This window comes from Lepus europaeus, chromosome 21 (assembly GCF_033115175.1).
Source record: "Lepus europaeus isolate LE1 chromosome 21, mLepTim1.pri, whole genome shotgun sequence".
In the NCBI taxonomy this organism is placed as follows: Eukaryota; Metazoa; Chordata; class Mammalia; order Lagomorpha; family Leporidae; genus Lepus; species Lepus europaeus.
Window position 1 is genome coordinate 25,032,152 of NC_084847.1, and position 23,096 is coordinate 25,055,247.

The 23,096-nt window shown below is 60.5% G+C and overlaps 3 protein-coding genes across 3 annotated transcripts in view; 1 reads left to right on the forward strand and 2 right to left on the reverse strand.

The window, feature by feature from the left end:
• On the reverse strand, positions 1-3,399 carry CDIPT (CDP-diacylglycerol--inositol 3-phosphatidyltransferase). The gene is made up of 6 exons (XM_062180297.1): positions 3,000-3,399; positions 2,781-2,915; positions 2,229-2,382; positions 1,466-1,547; positions 1,056-1,137; positions 1-916 (listed from the first exon to the last, which is right to left on the reverse strand). The coding sequence occupies exons 1-6, from the start codon at positions 3,040-3,042 to the stop codon at positions 771-773; spliced, it is 642 nt and encodes a 213-aa protein (XP_062036281.1). The 5' UTR covers positions 3,043-3,399; the 3' UTR covers positions 1-770.
• Positions 3,400-3,732: 333 nt separating this feature from the next.
• LOC133750670 (putative protein T-ENOL) lies at positions 3,733-9,803 on the forward strand. Its single transcript, XM_062180299.1, has 6 exons — positions 3,733-3,866; positions 4,444-4,597; positions 4,838-4,988; positions 5,462-5,495; positions 5,632-5,689; positions 8,930-9,803. Exons 2-6 carry the CDS (start codon positions 4,448-4,450, stop codon positions 8,963-8,965), a joined length of 429 nt encoding a protein of 142 aa, XP_062036283.1. The 5' UTR covers positions 3,733-3,866; positions 4,444-4,447; the 3' UTR covers positions 8,966-9,803.
• Positions 9,804-11,531: 1,728 nt separating this feature from the next.
• Positions 11,532-23,096, reverse strand: part of LOC133750471 (seizure 6-like protein 2) — a 12,610-nt gene continuing 1,045 nt past the window's right edge. Inside the window, exons 2-14 of the mRNA XM_062180071.1 lie at positions 21,572-21,757; positions 20,864-21,032; positions 18,791-18,954; positions 17,038-17,238; positions 16,528-16,666; positions 15,545-15,741; positions 15,221-15,415; positions 13,786-13,977; positions 13,518-13,709; positions 12,997-13,035; positions 12,705-12,822; positions 12,500-12,596; positions 11,532-12,117 (exon numbers count right to left, since the gene is read on the reverse strand). Coding sequence (XP_062036055.1) covers positions 12,088-12,117; positions 12,500-12,596; positions 12,705-12,822; positions 12,997-13,035; positions 13,518-13,709; positions 13,786-13,977; positions 15,221-15,415; positions 15,545-15,741; positions 16,528-16,666; positions 17,038-17,238; positions 18,791-18,954; positions 20,864-21,032; positions 21,572-21,757 — 1,919 coding nt within the window. The 3' untranslated portion in view covers positions 11,532-12,087. The remainder of the gene's footprint in view (positions 12,118-12,499; positions 12,597-12,704; positions 12,823-12,996; positions 13,036-13,517; positions 13,710-13,785; positions 13,978-15,220; positions 15,416-15,544; positions 15,742-16,527; positions 16,667-17,037; positions 17,239-18,790; positions 18,955-20,863; positions 21,033-21,571; positions 21,758-23,096) is intronic.

The following is a 23,096-nucleotide window of genomic DNA, read 5'->3' on the forward strand; positions in this document are numbered from 1 at the left end:
TTCTAATCACAAATATTTATTAAGCAGCTACTATATGCCAGGCTAAGAATCTTCAGTCTAGACAGAGACGGCATCGTGGAAAGGCTGAGCCCTGGTGGGCGGACATTCCAGTGGGGGCAGAAAACACCGAGAGTGTGGATACACATGGACGGTCAAGAACACCCAGCCAGAGGGCACAGGGGCCACGGCCGGAATCTGGGGCCAGAAGCGGCCAGCCCACAGCCGGGGGAAGAACCTCCAAATCCGTCCAAGTTCCCCAAGACCCATGGATGCCTCAACGGAAACCACGTCCAGAATGGTGGAACTCCCACCTTTACGGCTAAGGCTTCCAGAGCCTGGGCGGACGGCACGGGGCACCTGACGACCGGTGGGGGGCTTCGTTCCTGGGGGCGGAGCCCCAAGGCTTCCCCAGGCCAAGGGCAGAGCTGTGACTCCTGTGCCTATTGGGAAACCTGGTGCCTCCACCATTTCCCTTACTCCGCGTTCCCTAAGACCTCAGGCTAAGCCAGATCCCAGGGCCGGGCAAGCAGGTAGGCAGTGCCTAGTCGCTGGCTGAATGGGCAGAGGGGCCTCCTGATTCGAAGCCCAGGGGTGGGCCTGTGACATCACCAAAGGGAAGCTGACCCCATCCTAGCAGGCTGGACGACACACGAGGACGACGCGACACCGGGCCTCTCGGAGGGAGGGGTGGCCGCATGGCACAACGCAACGCCCAGGGCAGGAGGGCGGCTGGCCCGCTGGGGAAGGGGGTGGGACTCGGGGCTCCAGGGTCACTTCTTCTTGGCTCTGTCTGCGGCGTCCAGGGCAGCCATGTTGCGGGCGGCCGTGACCAGGTGGATAACGCTGATGAGGGACTTGAGCAGGGCGATGGGGGCAGTGACCCAAAGGCCCACGCGGAAGAGCCCCACGGAGCCGACTGCGGGAGGCAGCAGGGGCGAGGCGGAGAGAAGGGGATCAGAGGAGCGAAGCGCCTGGGGGGGCTGAGGCTGTCCCCTCCGCAGGCGGGCAGGCAGGCTGGCTGGCCAGCACCCCCCACCCCGCCCGTCCTCTCCTACCTAATGGTCCCTCGGAGAAATTGAACAGGTAGAGGAGGCAGTAGAAGAGTTCGTTGCCGGCACACAGGGTGAACAGGGCAGGCTGCGCACACAGCAGACAGAATGCTTAAGCAAGCGGCAGGGCACGGGCCCACCCCACCCCACCCCACCCCTACCATGAGGCCTTCCACCACCGTCAGGGTGCGCAACCCAGGCATTCACTTCTCTTTCTAGGGAGCTGTCCATGCTTCCAGAAGTGCTAGTGGACGCCCTCCACCCCCCACCTCCCTTCCACCCCAGCCACTCAGCTCCCAGGGTACACCGGGCCACACCCTCACCCTCCCCCAAGGCATGCAGGGTTTGGGTGGGCCCTCATCTACCCTCTCCTGCCTTGGGACCAGGGTCCAGCCCAGGACCGCCCCGAGGCTCACCCTGGACGTGTAGTAGATACGAAGCACTGGATTCCCAGACAGGTCGATCATCTTGTGACTCTCACTGCCTCGGACCACGGAACTTGGGGGAGGGAGAGGGGGGCAATCCTCGGGCTTTCTCTACCATCACCATGCACCTGATCCCCCCACCAACCCACGCACGGCAGGTGCTGGGGCCACCCCCCTTGCATAGAGTGCAGGGCATGGCTTTGGACCAAAGCTGCTGTTTACCAAGGTGGGGGCGGGGTCTGGACTCAGATGCGGCATTCAGAAGCCTTCAGGGGACAAGGGTTTGGCCTAGTGCTGCCACTTGGAACACCCACATTCCATGCTGGAGTGCCTGGGCTCCTGGCTCCTGGCTCCTGGCTCCGCTCCCAGTCCCAGCTTCCCGCCATTGCATTCCCCAGGGAAGTGATGGCTCCACTCACTGATTCCTGCCACCCTCCAGGGAACCTGGATTGAGTTTCTGGCTCCCAGCTCTTCCGCCTGGCCCAATGTAGGCTTTTGGGGGAGTGAACCAGCAAATGGGGGGCTCTCTCTTTGCCTCTCAAATAATTTTAAAAAATAATAATAATAAAAAAAAACCTCCATCCTCCTTCCTCTGAGTCGCCACCCATTTGGAATCCTAGGATCTTGAGATACGAGGGTCTTAGGAACTGCTTATCCCCAAGGTGATGCGGTGAGCTCCAGGGCTTCCAGCAAAGCGGCGCTGGCACGGAGACCTCCCCCCAGGCCCCCTCCCCGGGGTGGGTCAGCCCCAGACCTGTGGAGGTGCAGCCAGTGACTGGCCACGTCCAGGCTCATGCTGAGCTGGAAGAGGAGGGTGGCGCGAGGGTAGAGCAGGGCCAGGTTGACCAGCAGGCACATGGTGGCACAGCGGTCAGTCAGCATGTCCAACATGGCTCCAAACCGGGTTCCTGCAAGAGGACGGCCGTTGGATGGGAAGGCACTGGGTGGGAGTGGGGGGCGGGGGGCGCGGGTCCATGGCAGGTGCATGCCCTGGGTGGAATACACAGAGGGGCCACAGTGTGGCGGGAGCAACCCCATCCATCAAACCCAGAACCAAGGCTCAGTCTGAGGACAGATCAAAGAACCTTCCATCCCCATTCTCCCTGTAAGCCGCCCCGTGGTCGTGGCCTGCATAACAAACACCTGTGGAATGGGCCACCGCCTGGTCCTGCTCTTTGACAACGGCCCCGGCCAGCCTTGGATTCGACTACCAGAGCTGGCTCAAACCAGCGCCGCTGCACAGCCCCAGGCCACCCCGTTCCGCCCCAGAGAGAGGGCAAGGGGGCTCGCGGCGGGCGGCTGTCACCTTGATTGAGCGCTCGAGCCGCGTGTCCATCGAAAGCGTCCAGGAGCCCGCTGAGCAGGTAGAAGGAGGAGGCCGTGAGGGGGCAGCTGGGCATGAAGTAGAAGGCGATGATGGCGAAGACAATCCGGGCGTAACCTTGGAACGGGACGGGGCGCCGTCAGGGAGCCGCCGAGGCCCCCCACGCCCTCGCGTCCGGGCCGGGCCGCGGGCAGCACTCACCGATGAGGTTAGGCACGAACAGGAAGATATTTTCGCCCGGCATCGCGCCGGCTCCCTCGCCGCCCAGGGCGGGCTCTGGCGGTGCCAACGCTGTCCCGGCGCCGCCAACCGCGCGCTGGAGCCCGCGGCCCGGCCCGGCCCCAGCTGTTCCAGCCCGCAGGCTGCGGGAGCAGGGGCCGAGCCAGATGTGCGCCGGGCGCAGCGAGCGCACGCACCCCGCCCCGGCGATGCGCAGCCCCCACCCCCCGCCGAGGCCCGGCCAGCAGGGGTCCCGGCTGCTCCAGCTGTGCTCGGCTTCCGGGAGCCCACTCGACTGCTCGAGTCGCTGCCAATTTAGGAGAAGGGAGAGGGAGTGGGGGGAAAAAAAAGAGGGCTTAAAAATGGCTGCGGCCCCTTTAAGACCTGCCCGCTTCCCCGTCCTTTTCCTCCCTCCTCCCCTTTCCATCGGCTCGTACCAAAATGCAGAGCAGGGGAGAAGGGGCACAGGGCCGTCGGCGCAGAGCAGAGGAAGGAACTGAAACGGGAAGAGCCCCAAAGAGGCAGGCCTGAGCGACTATCTCGGCCTTCCTTTCTGCGGAGGGCATGACCTCCTGGAGAGAGGGATGAGACGATAAGGCGCCCCTCTGAGTCCTAGCACACCCCCGAGAGGCCGAGGCAGTTAGTACAATCCACATGCTCCGGCCCCGCCCCCGCCAGGCCTTGGGCCGCGTTTGCTCTCGCAGGAGCCCTCTCGGCTGCGAAGTGGCGGCTAGAGCGGCCCTGCGTGGGGCTGGCGCCTGCTTCTGGGGACACCCTAGTGGTGGGAGGCTCCACACCCTGCGCAGTCGCCCCAGATTTCCCAGGCCTCCGGCGCAGGGACCTGGAGGGGTGCGGAGGGGCGGCCGGGGCACGCGGGGGAAGGGTCTCTCGTCCGGGGTTCTAGAACCCCGGTTTCCTAGCAGCGAGGCTGGGGAGCCTCTGCCAACACTGAGGTTTTATAGCAACGGGTAGCAGCGCCTCCCTGGCTCCCCTTCTTTCCATCCTTCCTCCCCAGTTCCATCTCCCTTTCCCGCCGCCCCTCCCCCCCGCGACCTACAACAGGGCCCCTTTGACCTCCCCTCCTCCCCTCGTGCCGAGTACCCCAAGATTTCAAACCATCTGCAAGGTCCGGGGCGGCAGGGCAGAGCTGCCGTGGCTTGGGAAGCACCTTGGGAGAGAGGAAAGGACAGATGGACAGACCCTGTGTGGGCGATTTGGGGGTGGGGAGTCATTGTGGGCCTACCCCCCCAGGATAAGGCTACAAAAGATTTTTCTTTTTTCAGACAGAACTGAGACAACGCAATGTTTTTGGAAAAGCCTGGGTTAAATCTGGGCTTGGGGAATGATGGGGGATGGGTTCGGGGTGGGGTGGGCCGGGGGAAGTAGACTGCTTCCTTGAGCCCAACCCAGGCTCCTGCTTCCTCAGGGGCATGGCATCCGCTCCCGCCAGGAATGAGGAGAAGGGCAGCCGGCTGGCTCCAGCTCCAGCCTCCTTGAGTGAGGGGCCGCTGAGCTCCGAAGGGGAGACCCTGGAGATGGGAGTGGAACTGAGGGCTCCCAGGCAGAGGCACCCGTCCCAGGTCTGAGACGCAAGCCCTGAGCCTCGTGGGTCAACCCTAAGCCCTTGGGCCCAGACCCACCGCCCACAGCACGAGCCCCTTGGGGCCCCTCCTGAGACAGCCCGCCCCCACCCAGGTCCAGACCTCGGGGCTCAAGGCTGCCAGGTCGCACACGCAGCCCCAGAGCCCCAGCCTGGGAGCCCTGGACCCAGGAGCCCACGGAGGAGCTCCAAGCAAGCCCTTCTGACCTCTCCTCCCCAGAAGGTTTCACTCTCTCGCTCTGAGGAATTCCTGACCCGGATCAGCACGGAGCTCACCGACGAGGCCTTGTTTATCGCTTGCTGCCATATGAATCCTGTGCCCATCAAGGAGAAGCAGACAAAAGACCAAGGGACTCAGATATCCCAGCACGGTGATCCCCGCCTTGGGAGAGCTGCGTCTCCTACCAGCCCCGACCCCCTCCCCGCCAGAGCTGACCTCGCCAGGTCTGGGCCAGACAAGAGCCAGGGGCTCCTCCTGGGTCTGCCACACGGGTGGCAGCACCTCAAGCCCCGGAGCCAGCTCTTGGCTGCCCGCTGTGCCTTAACAGGAAGCTAGAGTTGGAGACGGAGCTGGGACGCAAGCCCGGGCCCTCCTGGGTGGGATGCAGGCACCTTAAGTGCTGCACCGGATGCTGCCGCCTCCCCACCACCAGGATTCGGTGTCCGCTTTCCTGATCTCCGAGCCAGCCCTGGAGCCCACCCAGCGCTCCCCTCCCGCTGACCTAGCCCCATGCTGAGCGAGTCCCCACTGCTGGCCGGGTGCCCCCTCAGCCCCCTTTTTCTCTAGCTGATCTCTTCCTGGCCACGGGGATGGTCGTCCTCTGACTGGGGCCTCTACTTCCAGTGTTCTGCACCAAGACCCGAGGCACGGACACCCGGTGAGTGCGGCTGCGAGGGGACGAGCCGGTGGGGGTGTGTGTGTCCGTAGCACCCAGGCCAGGCAGGAAGTCTGTTCCCCTCCAGGCTGCCAACCCGGAGTTCTCAGCTCGCTCCCTTCTCTGCTGCTGTCCCTAGCTCTGACAGGAACCGGACCCGCACCAAGGCACACCTCCTGCCATCCCCTCGAGCCAAGGTAGGGACAGGGCTGTTGACACTGGCCAGACGGTCACGCTGTGTGCCAGTGACTGAGGAGCTTGGGATGCAGGAGTGAATGACCCAGTGTCTGCCCTTGAAGAGTTCACAGCTTAGTGTTGTGGGCAGACAAGGGGATGGCCTATTACAACCTGATATGGATATGTGCCCCAAGTACATACAGGAATAAGGACAACAGTACCCATCCCGGCCTGTGTTGGAGAAATCGGGACGCTTCCTGGAGGAGGTGACTCCTAAAGAAAGAATTTTGCAGGAGAGGAAAAAATAAAAGGGTTGGTGAGGATTGCACGAGCAATATCAGCCTTGGTGGAGTGAAAGTGTGTGTGTACGCACACAGGCCAAGGAGAAGGGCCCACCTGGAGCTGTTTACCTGCAGGAGTAGGCGAGTCAGAGAGCTAGGGACTAAGCAAGACAGGCCTCAAGTGTGCCTTCCTAAGACCCATAGATGTTTTCCTGGAGATGAGGAACTGCTGAAGAATTTGAGCAAGGGAGTTTGGAGTTTTACTTTTTTTTAAGATTAGTTTTATTTATTTGAAAGAGTTGCAGAGAGAGATAGACACACTCAGAGAGAGAGGTCTTTCATTCATTGGTTCAATCCCCAAATGGCTGCAGCTGGCTGGAGCTGGGCCAATCCGAAGCCAGGAGCCAGGAGCTTCTTCTGGGTCTCCCACGCGGGTGCAGGGGCCCAAGGACTGGGGCCATCTTCTACTGCTTTCCCAGGCCATAGCAGAGAGCTGGATCAGAGAGCTGGATGGGAAGTGGAGCAGCTGGGACTAGAACTGGCACCCATGTGGGATGCCGGCGCTTCAGGGCAGGGCGTTAACCTGCTGCGCCACAGTGCCAGCCCCCCACTGCTTTCCCAGGCCATAGCAGAGAGCTAGATTGGAAGTGGAGCAGCCAGGACTCAAACCGGCACCCATATGGGGTGCCAGCACTGCAGAGGGCAGCTTTACCCACTATGCCACAGCATCGGCTCCTACTTTTAAAATTGATTGATGTGAAAGGCAGTTACAGAGGGAGAGCGAGCGGTCTTCTGTCTGCTGGTTCACTCCCTAAATGGCAGCAACGGCCAGGGCTGGGCCAGATGCAAGCCAGGAGCCTGGAGCTCCATCTGAGTCTCCCACGTGGGTGCAGGAGCCCAGGCACCTGGGCCATCTTCTGCTGCTTTTCCAGGAGCATTGGCAGGGGGAGCTGGATTGGAAACAAAGCATCCGGGACTCAAACCAGCAGTGCAGTGTGGGTGCCAGTGTCACAGGCGGCGGCTTAACCTGCTGTGCCAGCACAGGGGTCCCCTGGTGTTGGAGTCTTAGGTCTGTTGTTTCTATGGTCAGCGAGAAGAGGAGAGGCTGGGGGCAGGGAGGCCGGTCAGGAATTATTCTGCAGGGACCAGGTTGGAGGCCCTTAGGTCCTTGTCACCGTAAGAGTAGAGACGGGGAGAGGGGCACAGAGCAGAAAAGACCAGGAAGCTGGATGCGTTCGGTAACTCATTAGGAGCAAAGAGCAGACAGCTGCTAGGCTTCTGACTCGGCAGCCTGGGTCTGATCAGGACGTGCTTCTGTTCAGAACTCTTCTGTGGCCGAGTCCAAGCCAGAGGCTTACAGGGTCCTCCGGCCGCCCCGCTGTCTCTCTGCCCTGGAGCCTGTGGCTGCTCCCCTTGCCCCCTGTGCGGTCCGGCCAGCCTTCTCGGTCCTCCCGGAACACGGCGGCCACGTGCCCACTTTGGGCACCTTCGGCTTTGAGGATACTTTGGCAATTCAGGTGGAAATGTAGACATTTGGAAACAAGGGGGCAGAACTCAGCAGAGACGGCTGGGCTGGGGCTGGGTCCCACCTGGGAGGCGCTGGTTGACGGGCAGCCGTGTGGTTGTCCTCAGAGGGAGAGAGGGAGAGAGGAGCCAGATGCTGAGCCCTGGAGTAGCCGGACAGTGGGGAAGTGTTTCTGCCTGTTGTGGGCCAGGCCACCAAGACCAGGGGTAATCCCCGCTGTGACTTGTGCCGCTGTTTCCATGTTTATCACCACAGCCTGCGGCACAATTCAGTGCAGAATAAGCCGACATGCTTGTCCCCAAGGAGACTTGGGGACGTTTGGTCCCTCCCCTGTTGGGCCTTGGTGTTAGAAGCAGCTGGGCCTTTGCCGGCGCCACGGCTCACTTGGCTAATCCTCCACCTGTGGCGCCGGCACCCCGGGTTCTAGTCCCAGTTGGGGCACCAGATTCTGTCCCAGTTGCCCCTCTTCCAGGCCAGCTCTCTGCTATGGCCCGGGAAGGCAGTGGAGGATGGCCCAAGTGCTTGGGCCTTGCACCTGCATGGGAGACCAGGAGAAGCACCTGGCTCCTGGCTTCGGATCGGCCCGCTCGCCAGCCATAGTGGCCATTTGGGGGGTGAACCAACAGAAGGAAGACCTTTCTCTCTGGACCTTGAGCACGCGCCTGCTGTGACCCTGCAGTGAGCACTGCGCAGGTTGTCCGGCAGCCGCCATCCACCCAGCGGTTTCCCCTCCATCCTGAGCGAGCATCTGCCCATCCTCCACCTGTCAGCGCCCCCGCAGTCCCAGGAGACGTTGCTCTCCGCACCCTCAGGAAAGACTCGCAGTCTCTGAGTTGCCCCTGGAACTGGGGAGCACCGTGGCTACCCAGAGATGTGGGCTGGGGAATGGGTGAGCGGACGGGCGGTCAGTACTGTCTGTGGGCCTCACTGAGGTGTACTCAGCCCTCACCGTGTGCCAGCACTGCTAGGGGCAGCAGTTTGCCGGGGAGCAGAGTCCTGGCTCTCAAGGGGGGGATGATGATTACTGATGGAAGAGGGGCGATGGGTGGGGGATGGGTGAGCAGATGGGTGTGTGGGGGGATGAGTAGATGGCTGAATGGACAGATGGGGGATGGGGAGATGGCTGAATGGACAGATGGGGGGTGGGGAGATGGCTGAATGGACAGGTGAATGGGGGATGGGCAGAGGGTTGAATGGACAGATGAATGGGGGATGGGCAGGTGGATGAATGGATAGATTGGGGGATGGACAGATGGATGAGTGGACAGATGGGGGATGGGGCGGGGGATGCGTGGGTGATGGACAGGGCTTGAAGGACAGGTAGAGGGTGGAAGGATGAGAACAAGAGGCTTGGGCCTGAAGAGTCGCAGGTTCTTCTCCTCCAGGGAGCTCTGCCCAGCAGCTTGGCAGCCTCACTTGGCCTCTCACTCCTTCCCCCGTTTTGTCCCCTCTAGACTGTGCCTCCAAGCTCCCCTTTTGCAACTCGTTAAGCACTTCATTTGACACGGACTCCCGGTCGTGAGCAGTGGTCACCCCGAAGCCTCTGGACCGTTCTGGAACCATCAACTCAACTTGGCACACAACTCACCACCCTCTGGCACGGACACTGCCAGGAATCAAGGCTGTAATAAAGTCGACCCCTCCCTTCCTCGGGCTCCAGAGTGCTCTGCTGTGGCTTCTGGGGGGGTGGAGGTGTGAGAAGATGCACACGTGCACCCCCTTTTTGGGGGGGCAGGTGTGGACGCTGAGTGTGGGCACTTGTGGGGGATGGCTTGAATTCAGTCTGTTGGCAGAGGCGAGCTCTCCTAGCCAGATTTGACCCCTCCCAGGTCTAGACCACCATCAGTGTTGGGGACCCTGAGCCTTGGGTCACGCCCATCCCCTGTGAGAAGGCTGCATGACGGTCTTTATATTGAAATCTCTGCTGGGAGCCTCCTGAGAAAGTCTATATACATCTCCGCGCATCAGTTTTCTTATCTGGAACGTAGGAATGATAACCCGTCTGTCTCCCAGGGTCCTTGTGAGGGTTCAAAACCACTGCAGGGGCTGGTGCTGTGGCTCAGCGGGTTAACGCCCTGGCCTGAAGTGATGGCATCCCATACGGGCACCGGTTCGAGACCCAGCTGCTCCACTTCCCATCCAGCTCTCTGCTATGGCCTGGGAAAGCAGTAGAAGATGGCTCAAGTCTTTGGGCCCCTGCACCCGTGTGGGAGACCTGGAAGAAGCTCCTGGCTCTAAATCGGCGCAGTTCTGGCCGTTGCGGCCAATTGGGGAGTGAACCATTGGTTGGAAGACCTCTCTCTCTCTCTTCCTCTCCTCTTTGTGTTAACGCTGACTTTCAAATGAAAAAATAAATCTAAAAAAAAAAAAAAAAAAAGCGTACAAAGCACTTAGCACACTGCCTCACTCAAAGCCTCAAGTTTTCACCAAGGTCGGTTTGCCTTGCGTTCTAAAATTCATTTCCTTTTGAGTATTTTAGCCTCCTTCTGGGTGTTCTAAAACTGCGTTTATCATATTTAGAGATAAAATTTAAATGAAGTAAAATGCAGCTAATTTGAAGAAGGACTCTTCATAAAAACATTTTATAATGTTTGAGAGTAGAGAGCGCCGAACAGGACACACACGGGCACAAAGAGAGCTCACATCCGGTGTGCATGTAACAAGTGCGCCTAAAATACCCAAAAGACTGGGGGGACAACAGAATGGTACACGTGGGGCTGGCGTTGTGGTGTAGTGGGAAAAGCCACATCGCTGCCTGCAATGCCGACATCTCAAGTGGGCACTGGTTTGAGTCCGGCTGCTCTGCTTCTGATCCGGCTCCCTGGTACTGCGCCCGGGAAAGCAGCAGCAGATGGTCCAAGTGCCTGGGCTCCTGCACCCACGTGGGAGACCTGGAAGAAGTGCCTGGATCCTGGCTTTGGCCTGGTCCAGCCTTGGCTGTTGTGGCTGTTTGGAAAGTGAACCAACAAATGGAAGATCTGTCTAACTCTGACTTCCAATTAAGTAAATATTTTTTTAAAAATGGTACATTTGAATGGATAACAAAAGTTCTCAAGAGGGTGGAATTTTAACTCAACCGGATATGACGTAATTCAAAAGCTGTTTGCCGGCCGGCGCCGTGGCTCAACAGGCTAATCCTCCGCCTTGCGGCACCGGCACACCGGGTTCTAGTCCCGGTCGGGGCACCGATCCTGTCCCGGTTGCCCCTCTTCCAGGCCAGCTCTCTGCTGTGGCCAGGGAGTGCAGTGGAGGATGGCCCAAGTCCTTGGGTCCTACACCCCATGGGAGACCAGGATAAGCACCTGGCTCCTGCCATCGGATCAGCGAAATGCGCCTACCGCAGCGGCCATTGGAGGGTGAACCAACAGCAAAGACCTTTCTCTCTGTCTCTCTCTCTCACTGTCCACTCTGCCTGTCAAAAACAAACAAACAAACAAACAAACAAACAAAAGCTGTTTGCCGGGGCTGTTGCTGTTGCTGTGGCGCAGCAGGTGAAGCTGCCGCCTGCAGTGCTGGCATCCCATATGGGCGCCGGTTCAAGTCCCCACTGCTCCACTTCCAATCCAGCTCCCTGCTATGGCCTGGGAAAGCAGTAGAAGATGGCAGAAGCCCTTGGGCCCCTGCACCCGCGTGGGAGACCCAGAGGAACTCCTGGCTCCTGGCTTTGGATCAGTGCAGCTCCGGCCATTGCAGCCAATTGGGGAGTGAACCAGCAGATGGAAGACCTTTCTCTCTGTCTCTCTCTTTCTCTCTCTCTCCCTCTCCTTCTTTCTCTGTGTAACTCAAATAAATAATTAAAAAAAAAAAAAAAAGCTGTTTGCCTCCTGCGGAACAGTAAGGGATGAGGGTTAGCTACGATCCACTGCCTCCCAGCCAGAACAGCCCAGAAAGACCCTGACCCAGCCTTGTGCCCAGTCTGAAATTCCCATGTCTTCTCCACTTGGGCCCCCTTCCCTCCCAGCCCTCCTGCGGGGCCGGGGGGAGATCACCATCATCCCCCCTTACTGCTCACAGACCCCAGCCCCTTCCCACACCCTACCAGCCCAGTTCCAAGTGACGATTTTCTGTTTATTGCTCAAAAACAAAAATCCAGAAGCAAAGGTGGAGAAAATGGGGGTTGGGCAGGCAGCAGAAAGGGGGCGGGGCCTGGGCCCGGCTTGCCCCTTCCTCCCTCTTCTCCCGACCCCCGCCCCTCCGAGAAGACCCAGGCATCTGGGAGAGGAGGGGCCAAGGGAACCACAGGGCTGTCAGGGGCAGTCCTGGAGGGGTGCCCTGGGCTGCAGGGGCCCCAGGAGTTGCGGGGGGGCTGGGGGAAGGGCTGAGTTCCCCTCCTGGGATCCAAAAGCCAGGAGGGTGGGGGAGAGCAGGCCCCCCCTCTTGTTTGGCAACGGACAAGAAGAGGCTTTGGGCGGCAGGATGCTGGTTTATTTACCATCGGGTCTCCAGGGCCACGGAAGCCCCCTCGTGGGACGGGGGGGGGGGGGGGGGAGACTATGTACACAGCAGGGAGGAGGGGAGCCAGGAGCCAGCCAGAGACCAGCTCCTGTGCTCCCCGCTGCCCCGGGTGGGGGAGGGGAGGGGCGTCCTGGGTCCCATAGCCTTAGCCTTGGCTTCAGATAGAAACTTCATACTCCCGTGTATCCTGAAGACAGAGAGAGAAGAGCAGTTGTTGGTGTGAAAGGGCAGCAAAGTGGGGAGGTGGCATCCACAAGACGGGCAAAGCACCCCAGGTTTTCAATGGATCCCTGAGGTTGGGGGGGTCACATGATGGGAATGAGGCCGAATTCGGCCAGGGATGGGTTTGGTTGCTCCTACAGCGTTCTAGGGATGACGTGAACATCTATGTCTCTGCTTTGTCTCCAACGACAAGAGCTGGTCGCTGGGCCTAAGTTCCCACGGTGGCCCGAGCTGCATCCTGTCCTTGCTATTTCCTGTTGCTTCCCGAGCACGTGGCTGGCTTTGGCAATGGCCTCTAAGGGGGTGGGGCGTGCAGGGGGGCAGGGGCTGGGGCAGGGGGCGCTCACCCCAGCTTCATATAGCGGATTGCTGAAGTCTGACTCCACGGTGATGGGGCTGTAGGAGTGGGAGCCTGAGAAGCCGAAGAGGGATTTTCCCTGCAGCCTGGGGAAGACAGGAGCTTATCAGCAGGTGAACCCCGGAGCTGCCCCCCTCTCCTCAGCTTCCTGCACACAGCACCCCCTCCACCCCACCCCCGCATCAAACACTCACTTGGTGTAGTATATGTAAACGCCACTGCCAAGGACAATGACCAAGCCCAAGGGCAGCAGGATGGCCAAGGCAAGGTTCCCTCCCTCCAGCTGCCGCGACGGGTCTGTGGTCTGGGTCACTGTGGGTGGAAAGGCAAGAGGCCAGTGAGTCGAGGCTGGCGCTGTCCTAGTCTCTCCCAGCCTCCGGCCCCGGGGCCCTGAGCCCTGGGTCTCACCCCTCCTGCCCCCAGTCTCTGCCTTGCCCTCCTGGCCTGACCAGGCCGGGGTCTCCACCTGTGCCCTCACTCACTGACCTTCCAGTTTTCGGTTGTCCAGGAGCTCCTCATAGGCCACTGCGGGGAGAGGAGGGGGAGGGGGACGGGGTCTGAGCCAGGGAGGGAAGGAGGCTGGGGAGAGGGCCGGAGCCCGGTGGGGCTGGGCTGGGCAGCCTGGTTCTCTCTGCCCTCTGCTCAACCTAAACGTAGCCTTGCCGGGGGGGTAGAGCCAGGGAGGGGGCGACAGAAGTGATCAGGGCAGGCCATTTTCCTCCTACTATAGCCCCAGGGTTCCTGGATGGGCTGAGCCAAGTAAGTAGCTCTTTAGAATTTGCCAGAGATGGGGAAACTGAGGCCTGTCCAGGGAGGGCACAGGGGACTTGCAAAGCAAGGCCCCCCACTGCTCGAATCCCTGGCCTGGAATCTCCCCAGCACCTGTGCACCTGCCCCGGAGGATGGGCGCCCACAGGAGCCTGCTCCAGCGGCCTGGGATGTGCTGTCTGACTTGCCCGTCCTGTCACTCCCCTGAGCGGCCCCTCCTGCCCCTCCTGCCCAGGCACCTTTGCAGAGCGGGGGCTGGCTGGTCCACTGGGAGGGGTGGCCGGGCACACAGGTGATGGTGACCTCGCCGATGAGCTCAAAGCCCTCGTAGCAGAAGAAGCGCAGCGACTCCCCCGCTTGGTAGTGGTGCTTGTACAGCGTCTGGTAGCCATTCTCGGGGACCCCGGGGTTCAGGCACGGCTCATATTTCACTGCAGGGAGGGTGCCAGTCAGCCGGCCGCAGGCGCAGCTCATGGTCACCCTTCCCAGGGTGGTCCCCAGACTCACAGGCGCATTTGGGGACCCGGTCACTCCACTTGGGGGTCCCCGTGTCCCGGCTGTAGCAGGTGAGCACGGCTGCCCCCTCCAGGCTGTACCCGGGCAGACAGCGGTACTGGACGTGGGAGCCCACGGGAAAGCCGGCGTCCGAGGCGGTGCGGTGGCCGTTGGTGATCTCACCAGGGTCGGCACAAGTCATGACTGGTGGCAGAAAGGCAAAGTCACCAGGCCTTAAGGGAGCTCCCACTGGCACCGCCTGCCTGGGGCCCTGCTGTGGACGTTGTCACCAGAGCCATTTCTTACCTACAGACCTGCGCCAGGTACCCTGCTAAATGTTTTACAACGTGATTACCCTGAGATGTCCAGGTTGGGGTCCAGGGCTCAGCACACATGACTGGCCCGTGTCACTCAGCCAGAGCTGGAACCTGCCCAGGGTCACGGCCACACAGACACTGGACAGGGAAGTGCAGACTTGGGTCTCGGCTCAGCGGCAGGCTTCCTGTGTGGCCTTGCCACTTCCAGAGCCCCAGCCAGAGAGGCCCACTGAATTCTGCACACACGCCCTCCCCCAGCCTGCGAATCCTCCCAGGGTGGGAGCGCTGTCCACCGGTGAGCTGTCCTTGCATCTAGCCCAAATCTCACTTCCTGAAGCGTCTCACCATGGGTTGCCAGCGGCAAGCCTCCTATCGCTTTCTGCTCCTCTAAAAAAATCAGCGCTCCCAGCTCCTTTAAATGCCACCTCCTCCGGGAAGTCTCCCGCCCCATCCCCGAGAGAAGGAACCCAGCCTCTTCCCACAGCCCCTCCTGAGCTTCTGTCAGCGCGGGCTCACTCACTGTTTACAGCACCAGGCACCGCGCACAAAGCTTTGCTCTTCTCACTGCCCTGTTCCTACAGTGCCCCCGAGGAAGCTGGGGCTCAGAGACGTTAAGCCCAGGGCCCGAAGGCACCCCCACTCTGCGATGTCCTGAGCTGTCGATCTTATGGGTCCCCCTCCCGCATGGAGAGCTCTGTCAAGGTGGGGAGGACCCCAAGTCCCCTTCCCATAACCTTAACCCAGCATGGGGCGTCCAGGGCTGCACTCACATACACCAGGTCCCCAGCAGGCCTCGGCCCCAGCCAAGTGCCCCCCCACAACGCCAAGGTCCGGGAACGGGAGAAGCAAGCATTGGTGGAACTCAGCCCCGTGGGGACGGGGAGGGGGGCGGGACTCAGACCGGACAGAGGCGGGGTCAGGAGGGGAGGGGCGGGGCCGTGAGACGAAGAAGGGGGCGGAGGGAGCCCAGAGCGGCGGGAGAGCGGGGCAGACAGGCAGGAGATCCCTGTAAGGACGTCTTCGGGGCGCCAATGGACGAAGGAAGATCCAGGCGGACCCCGGCCCGCGGACGGGGCGGGGCCGCGAGGGCAGGGGCGGGGCCCAGGTGGGACGGGGCGGGGCCTTCTCACTCTTCTGGCAGGCGGGCGGCGCTGCGCTCCAGGACAGATCCCACTGGCAGGTGAGGATGTCGGAGCCCAGCAGCTCGTAGCCAGGCTCGCACTGGTAAGTGAGCACCGTGCCCCGGATCAGGTCCCCGTGGGACGCCGTCCTCCAGCCCCACTCCGGAGGCGGCAGCTCGGGGCACGTGTCGTTCCTGGGGACCTCTGCGGGGCGGGAGGCGACGTTGGCGGGCTGCCCTTTGACTCAGCCTCGGGGGCTTCGACCCGGTGCCCCTCCCGGGACCCCTGGCCTGCCGCATCCCTGCCCTTTCCGGGACCCCCGTGCCTCGGTACCTTTGAAGTGCAGTACGAAGCCCTGTCCCAGGCCCGGATTTGGGGGTCCGGGCGGTGCCTGGAACTGCAGCGTAAGGTCCGGCCCAGAGGAGAGCAGGCGGCGGCGCGGCTGAGGTCCCCGCAGCTGAGCCAGAACTCGGGCGCTGGGGCCGTCGCCGTCGAACAGGGTCAGCATGTCCCCTTCGCGGACGTTCAGGCTGCGGGGGGTGGGACCAGGCAGTAGGGCGGGGCCACGGCCGGCCCCTCCCATCCATTGCTCCGCAGTTCCCAACTGTGTACAGGAGTAATGCGTCCTCCCTCCAGCCCCGCCCCGCCTTCCCTCTCCCAGGCCTGGCGCTGCCTCAGTTCTGTCCGGTCCTGGGTTCCTCCTCTATGCTGAGCCCTCCGCGCTCCGCCTGTTCTACGGCTCCGCCCAGTCCTCAACCTGCTCATCAACCAGCTCCGCCCACTCTCAAAGCCTTCCTCCATCACCATGGGATCCGCCGGCTCTGACCAATCACAGGCCGCATACTCATGGTCACCCCGCAAGACTCCCACGGCGCCTCAGCACCTGCTTTGGGGCCACGCCCACGACTGGCCCAGCACACCCAAGCTGCTCACTGGATTCTTCCCACAAGCCCTCCACACACAGACACACCATGGATGCTGGTACGATGCAGCCGTTTGGGCCCGGGTCCCCAGAAGTTGCTCCAGGGGCAGCCTCAGGAACGTGCAGAGTTAGGGACAGAGGCCAGAGCCCTTTGTTCTCAACGGCCCCTAATGAGGGCTGCATTACTGTGTTTATTTGTCCAAGATCTCCAGGCTACTGATTTGTACCCAGGTCTGCCACCCTGTCCGGAACCCTGGGTCACCTCTGTGGTCAGCTCACATGTCTCCCGAAGTCTGGGTGGACGCGGAAGAGCCAGCCAGGCTCCCAGTGTGGCTGTGTACACTGCACTGCACCAAGCCCACACCCACCGCACCCCCAGCCTGACCCAACGTACATCTCAACTTGGAGCAAGATGCGCTTCTCTTCCTGGACGTGCAGGCCCCACACGCAGTCCTGCCCGGGGCTGTAGCTCTGGGGCCAATCAGGAGAGAGGACCACGCCAGCTGCCTCCGACAGCTCCCCTCCGCACATGGCTGGGGCAGAGGAGTACTAAGTTCAGGACGCACGTGGGCACGCGGTCTCCACGTCTGCGCAATCCTCATCGCGCACCTGGCCACACCGCGCATGCCCCAGACCCCAACACGCGTTTGCTGTGCCCTAAGGTGCACCTGCTTCTTTCCGCACGAGGTCCTCTTGTGGCCAATCGTGAGCCCTGCTCTGCATCAGCCCCGCCCACTGTCCAGCTCACCCAATCCCAGGTCTTGCTCCCAAAGACATTTGAGCAACAAGCCCACCAATGATTCCGCTAAGGGGACAATATGGGGGGACAGGGCTTGTCCCGTGTGGGTTTTTGCAAGCTGGGTTTCTTTCCTGAACGGCCGGCAGGCTGAAGACCCTCACTCACCCTTGCAGGCTGGCTCTGTGGCGTTCCAGTGGGGTTCCGTGGGATCCACACATTCGATAGCGTTGGGGGGCCCTGGAGGCTCCAGGGCGTACCCCGGAAGGCAGGAGAAAGTGGCCAGCGCCCCTGGGCGGTACTCAGGGTCCGTGGTGGTGACGTTGCCATGGGCCAGGAAGGGGGCGAAGCATCGGTCCTCCTCGAAGGCTGGGGAAAGATCAGTCACACAGACGCCTGGGTGGGCTGAACTCAGGCCGGGGGCCGTGCCGGGGGTTTTTTAAAAACTCAGTGCCCTTGGCCTTAGCTTTCACTGTCCAGCTTGTCAGAAACCCAACACTCCTCTCACACCTTCCTGTTACCCCCCAGGCCCCTGGAGGCAAACGCCCGGGCTGCAGATGGGAAAGTCCACTTCCCCAAGGTCACCCCAGCAGGCGATGGAGGAACCAGATGGCTTGGTTCCCAGCCACAGATACTTGGCTCTGGAAACAGTCAAGAGGGGCGGCGCAGGGCGGGGGTGTCTTTGGAGAGCTGGCTTGTGTAGGTGTGTGTGCCCCCTGTAAAAATGCCAACGGGCTCTGGCACCCACGCTGTCGCCGCAGGTCCAGAGCTGCAGCTCACACGAGGGGCACTGGTCATTAATTCAGATCCAGCCGCGTGCGGAGCGTGTCAGGGTCTGCCCCCTCTGATTGCACCGTAGCTGCACAGCAAGCTGTGCGGGGGGACTTTGGTGCCTATGAAACCGATGTGGCTCTGGCGGCCCGTACTTGTGGACTCAGGCCTCAAAAGCAGGAATTCTCACCAAGGCCAGCTCCCCCCACACTTCTAACACCTGCAGAGTCGATCGTGCACTCCATGCCTGTTCTAGTTCACCGTTGCTTAATCTGGTAAGGTATCGAGTCCAAATCCCACCCCACACCCCACCCCCAGCAGGGCCCAAGGCCAAGTCCATTTCTCCCGTGAGTCATACTGGACACTGGCTCCTCCCACCTCTGGACATCTCATTTCGTGTCTACTCTTCATACAAAACCTGTGCTTCAGCCCGGCTACAATTCTGTCTCCGGCACACACTCAGCGTTGTTCTACCTGCTCCTTTTGGCTCTCACAGTTCCCCTCCCCTGAGATGCTCTTTCTCAGTCTTCCTCTTTTAAAATACCCTCCACCCTTTAATGCCAAGTTCAGGTGCCTCTTCTCCCACGGTCACGGGCCTCGGTTCTCCCTACCCAGCAGGCTCCGTTCCTCCTCCTTCCGTTCTCATTTGGGGAAGCACACCTTCCCCACTCCCGGCCCAGCAGGCTCACCTGGGGCCAGCCAGGACCTGCCAATCAGAACAGGCACGGCCCCCCAGCCACAGTGATTGGCTCGGGCAGAGGCACAGGATTTAACCAGGTCAAGGAGAGCCTTTCCTGGCATTTTCTGGCTGATGCACTCAGCAAAGGTGCTCTCTCCCTGTGGCGGGTTTGTTACGCTGGTGGTAAGCCTGCAGCGAGGGCTGTGACACAGAAAACGCCTGCCCGAGAAGGAAGTCAACACAGGGCGAAGGGAGATGGAGGCAACGCACCTGGATCCAGCCGCACTTGAAGCCCAACACAGAAAAGGCTGCCCAGGGAAGGAGAGGGGTCCCCACGAAGGGATCCTTGTCGTGTGGGGGCAGGAGGGAGACCAGCCTGGGCTCAGATGAGCAGGTGTGTTCGTGGCTGGGCCTGGGGTCAGGAAGAGGGGAAGATGGGTTTGGGGCCCCGTGGGAGAATGAGAGGATTACCTTCGAATCGGAGGCTGAGCAGCAGGGGATTGGCGGGCGTCTCCGACAGCAGCTCCACGTAGAGCGACTGAGCGTCGCTGATGAGGCCCCGCTCGGGGACGTCATCCATGTCCGAGTCGTAGATCACTGGGGACAGGGGGCTGCCCCCTGAGCGCACCAGCAGCCTGGGGGGACACAGAGGCTGGCCAGGCGCCCCATATCCCTGTGGAAGCTGCCTCAGCTCCTGCCTGCTCCCTAATTTTTTTTTTAAGATTTATTTATTTGCAAGAGTTACAGAAAGGCAGAGAGAGGTCTTCCATCCACTGGTTCACTCCCCCAAAGGGCCGCATCCGAAGCCAGGAGCCAGGAGACTCTTCCGGGTCTCCCACGGGGGTGCAGGGGCCCTAAGGACTTGAGCCATCTTCTACTGCTTTCCCAGGCCATAGGAGAGAGCTGGATGGGAAGTGGAGCAGCTGGGACTCGAACCGGCACCCATGTGAGATGCTGGCACTGCAGGCAACAGCTTTACCCACCATGCCATAGCGCTGGCCCCTGACTCATTTTTAGAAATAGCTCTTAGTGTCAAAAACTACGGCCCTGCACTCATTGAGGCTGATGCAAGTTTCATCTTGTTTAGCTCTCACAAGAACTCTTGAATCATGGGCCGGCGCCGCGGCTCACTAGGCTAATCCTCCGCCTTGCGGCGCCGGCACACCGGGTTCTAGTCCCAGTCGGGGCACCGATCCTGTCTGGTTGCCCGTCTTCCAGGCCAGCTCTCTGCTGTGGCCAGGGAGTGCAGTGGAGGATGGCCCAAGTCCTTGGGCCCTGCACCCCATGGGAGACCAGGAGAAGCACCTGGCTCCTGCCATCGGATCAGCGCGGTGCGCCGGCCGCAGCGCGCTACCGCGGCGGCCATTGGAGGGTGAACCAAGGACAAAAGGAAGAGCTTTCTCTCTGTCTCTCTCTCACTGTCCACTCTGCCTGTCCAAAAAAAAAAAAAAAAAAAAAAAAAAAAGAACTCTTGAATCAGATACTATTATTCTGAAAGATTAATAATGCCTGCCCAAGATCATACGGCAGAACAGGGGCTCCACAAGGGTAAAAAATGATGGGGGCGGGAGTCACGGTGCAGTGGGTTAAGTCGCTGCCAGGAACACCTCCATCCCATCATTGGGGTGCTGGTTAGAGTCCCAGCTGCTCTGCTTCCGACCCAGCTTCCTGCTAATGTGCCTGGGAAGGCACAGGAGGATGGTTCAAAGGACAAGGGCTCCTGCCACCCGCATGGGAGACCTGGGTGGAGCTCCAGGCTCCTGGCTTTTGCCTGGCCCAGACCTGGCTGTTGTGAGCATTTGGGGAGTGAATCAGCAGATAGAAGATTTCTCTCTCTCTCTCTCTCAACTAAATAATGTTCTTTTAAAAACAATGATGGGGGGCTGGCACTGTGGCATAGAAGCTTAAGCCTCCGCCTGCAGTGCGGGCATCACATATGGGTGCCAGTTCGGGTCTGGGCTGTTCCACTTCCGATCCAGCTCCCTGCTATTGTGCCTTGAAAAAGCAGTGGAAGATGGCCCAAGTGTTTGAGCCCCTGCACCCACATGGGAGACCCAGAAGAAGCTCCTGGCTCCTGGCTTCAGCTTAGCCCAGCCCTGGCTGCTGCATCTATTTGGGGAGTGAACCAGCGGATGAAAAATCAGTCTCTCTCTCTCTCTCTCTCTCTCTCTCTCTCTCCTCTCTCTCTCTCTCTCTCCCCTTCTCTCTCTGTATCTCTGCCTTTCGAATAAATAAATAAATAAGAATGACAACAGTAATGCAGCAAACAGTGCACACTGATGCTTAAGGCACTGATCTGTGTACTTCCCATTTCTTAACGCATTTGTTCTCACAGAGGGGGAGGCCCCATTAGCTCCATTCTACAGATAAGAAAACCGAGGCACAGAGCGAGGAAGTGAAATTAGGCTGCACAGCTCGGCTCCCTGAGAAAGGGTTAGGGCCACACCATGTTTGATACACCCTACCCAGGATCTGTCCCAGGACGAGCTAACTCCCCACGGCAACCAGAGATGGGGACTTCTGGCCCAAGACCCAGACGCTCACCGGTCATTGTCCTCATCCAGCGAGACCCTCTCAAAGTGCAGGTGCAGTCGGCGGCCCTCAGCTGCTTCAATGACCCAGCGGCAGGTGAGGTTGGGGCCGGCGGCTCCCCCAGGTTCAGGGGACACGATGCGGCCCAGGGTTGCATTGTGGATGGCGCCTCCGCAGGACGCTGTGGGCAGAGGAAGGGGCAGGTGACAGGTGACAGCCCGGCCTGCGGAGGGGGCAGGGCTCGGCCCTGCTCAGGTGCCTCTTCAGAGCCATTGCACCCACACCTTTGGCTGGGACATGGGCCCGGATGGACACGCCCAAGAATGAAGATTCCCCAGACGTGGACGCCTGGGATGGGGTGCTCTCGACCAAAACCCTCAGATGGAAAAGATTGCAAGATGACAAGGCCCAGACCGTAGGAGCCAAAGGAGGGGGGGTTCCCCCAGGATGAAGGCTTTCCCTGGGGGAGAGCGCCTCCAGTGGTGGCCCCCAAAACAGCTTCTTCCAGGGTCATCTAGAATGGGGAGGTGGGGGACAGGCTCACAAGACGGAGGCTCCCCAAGAATAGAGACGCCCAGTGCAGTGAGCTCCAGGATATGGACTCTTGCAGAAACCCCTTCAGGATGGGCTTCCTTCCAAAAACGGGGACCCCCAAGATAGGACCCTCCCGAAGGGGTTCCCTGGACAGTTGCCCCCACCCACCTGGGGCAGGTGACTTACCTATGCAGCTGGGGGGTTCGCCGTTCCAGGCTGGCCGGGTGCCATTGAGGCAGACAAGGGTCTCCTCGCCCTGCAGCTGGTAGCCTGAGTCACAGTGGAAGGTGGCAGTGCCCCCAGGGTGCAGGTCTGTCACGCTCACGTCCCCGTGCGCCGGCCTCGGAGGGAAGCCACAGCTCAGCAGGTAGGCTGCAGCAGCGGAGTGCACAGGGAGTCAATGCTTCTACACGCACGCGACTCTCAGACCAATCCACACACACACACACACGTACACACCCACGCCGGCCTGCCCTGGACTCCCCGGCACAAATCAGCTCTCCCCGCGAGTCCACCCGTAAGAATAAGGACCCCCGCTCAGGTGCCTTGTCCCATGAGGTCATTTCATCACCCCTCTGTCTTCCCTCATCCGTGTAATTGGCCCACTTGGGCCCCCAGTTTGTGGATGTGGGAGCTGAGGCTCCAGGCTATTCAGAACCCTGGGCACTCGTGGGCTGTGTGACTTCAGGCAAACCAGTTGACTGCTCTGAACTCCAGCCAGCTCTAACAACAATAAATAGTATCCGCAGGGCTGATTGCCAAAGCGAGCTCGTACGGTGGCTTTGAGGCGGGCAAAGGCTGAGTGACCTGTTTTCCAGATGTGGAAAGTGAGCCTCCAAGTGGTGAAATGCCTCGTGGACACACATGCTCCCCTAGACACACACGCACAGAGGCCTGCACACACACAGAGGCCTGCACACACACACATGCACACAGACACGTGCATGCACACACACAGAGGCACACACACAGAGGCCTGCACACACGCACACACAGATGCACACACAAAAGCATGCACACACACAGAGAGGCCTGCACACACACAGAGGCCTGCACACACGCACATGCACACAGACTCATGTGTGCACACACACAGAGGCCTGCACACATGCAAAAGCACACAGACTTTGTGCGTGCACACACAGAGGCCTGCACACACGCACACACAGAGGCACACACAGAAGCATGCACACACACAGAGAGGCACACACACAGAGGCCTGCACACACACAGAGGTACGCACACACAGAGAGGCCTGCACACACGCACATGCACACAGACTCGTGTGTGCACACACACAGAGGCACACACAGAGACCTGCACACACGCACACACAGAGGTACGCACACACAGAGGTACACGCACACACGCACATGCACACAGACTCGTGCGTGCACACACAGAGGCCTGCACACATGCACACACACAGAGGCCTGCACACACGCACATGCACACAGACACGTGTGTGCACACACACAGAGGCCTGCACACACTCACACAGAAGCCTGCACACACACAGAGGCCTGCACACACGCACACACAGAGGCGCACACACAGAAGCATGCACACACACAGAGAGGCCTGCACACACACAGAGGCACACACACAGAGGCCTGCACACACGCACATGCACACAGACTCGTGCGTGCACACACAGAGGCACACACAGAGGCCTGCACACACACACAGAGGCACACACACAGAAGCATGC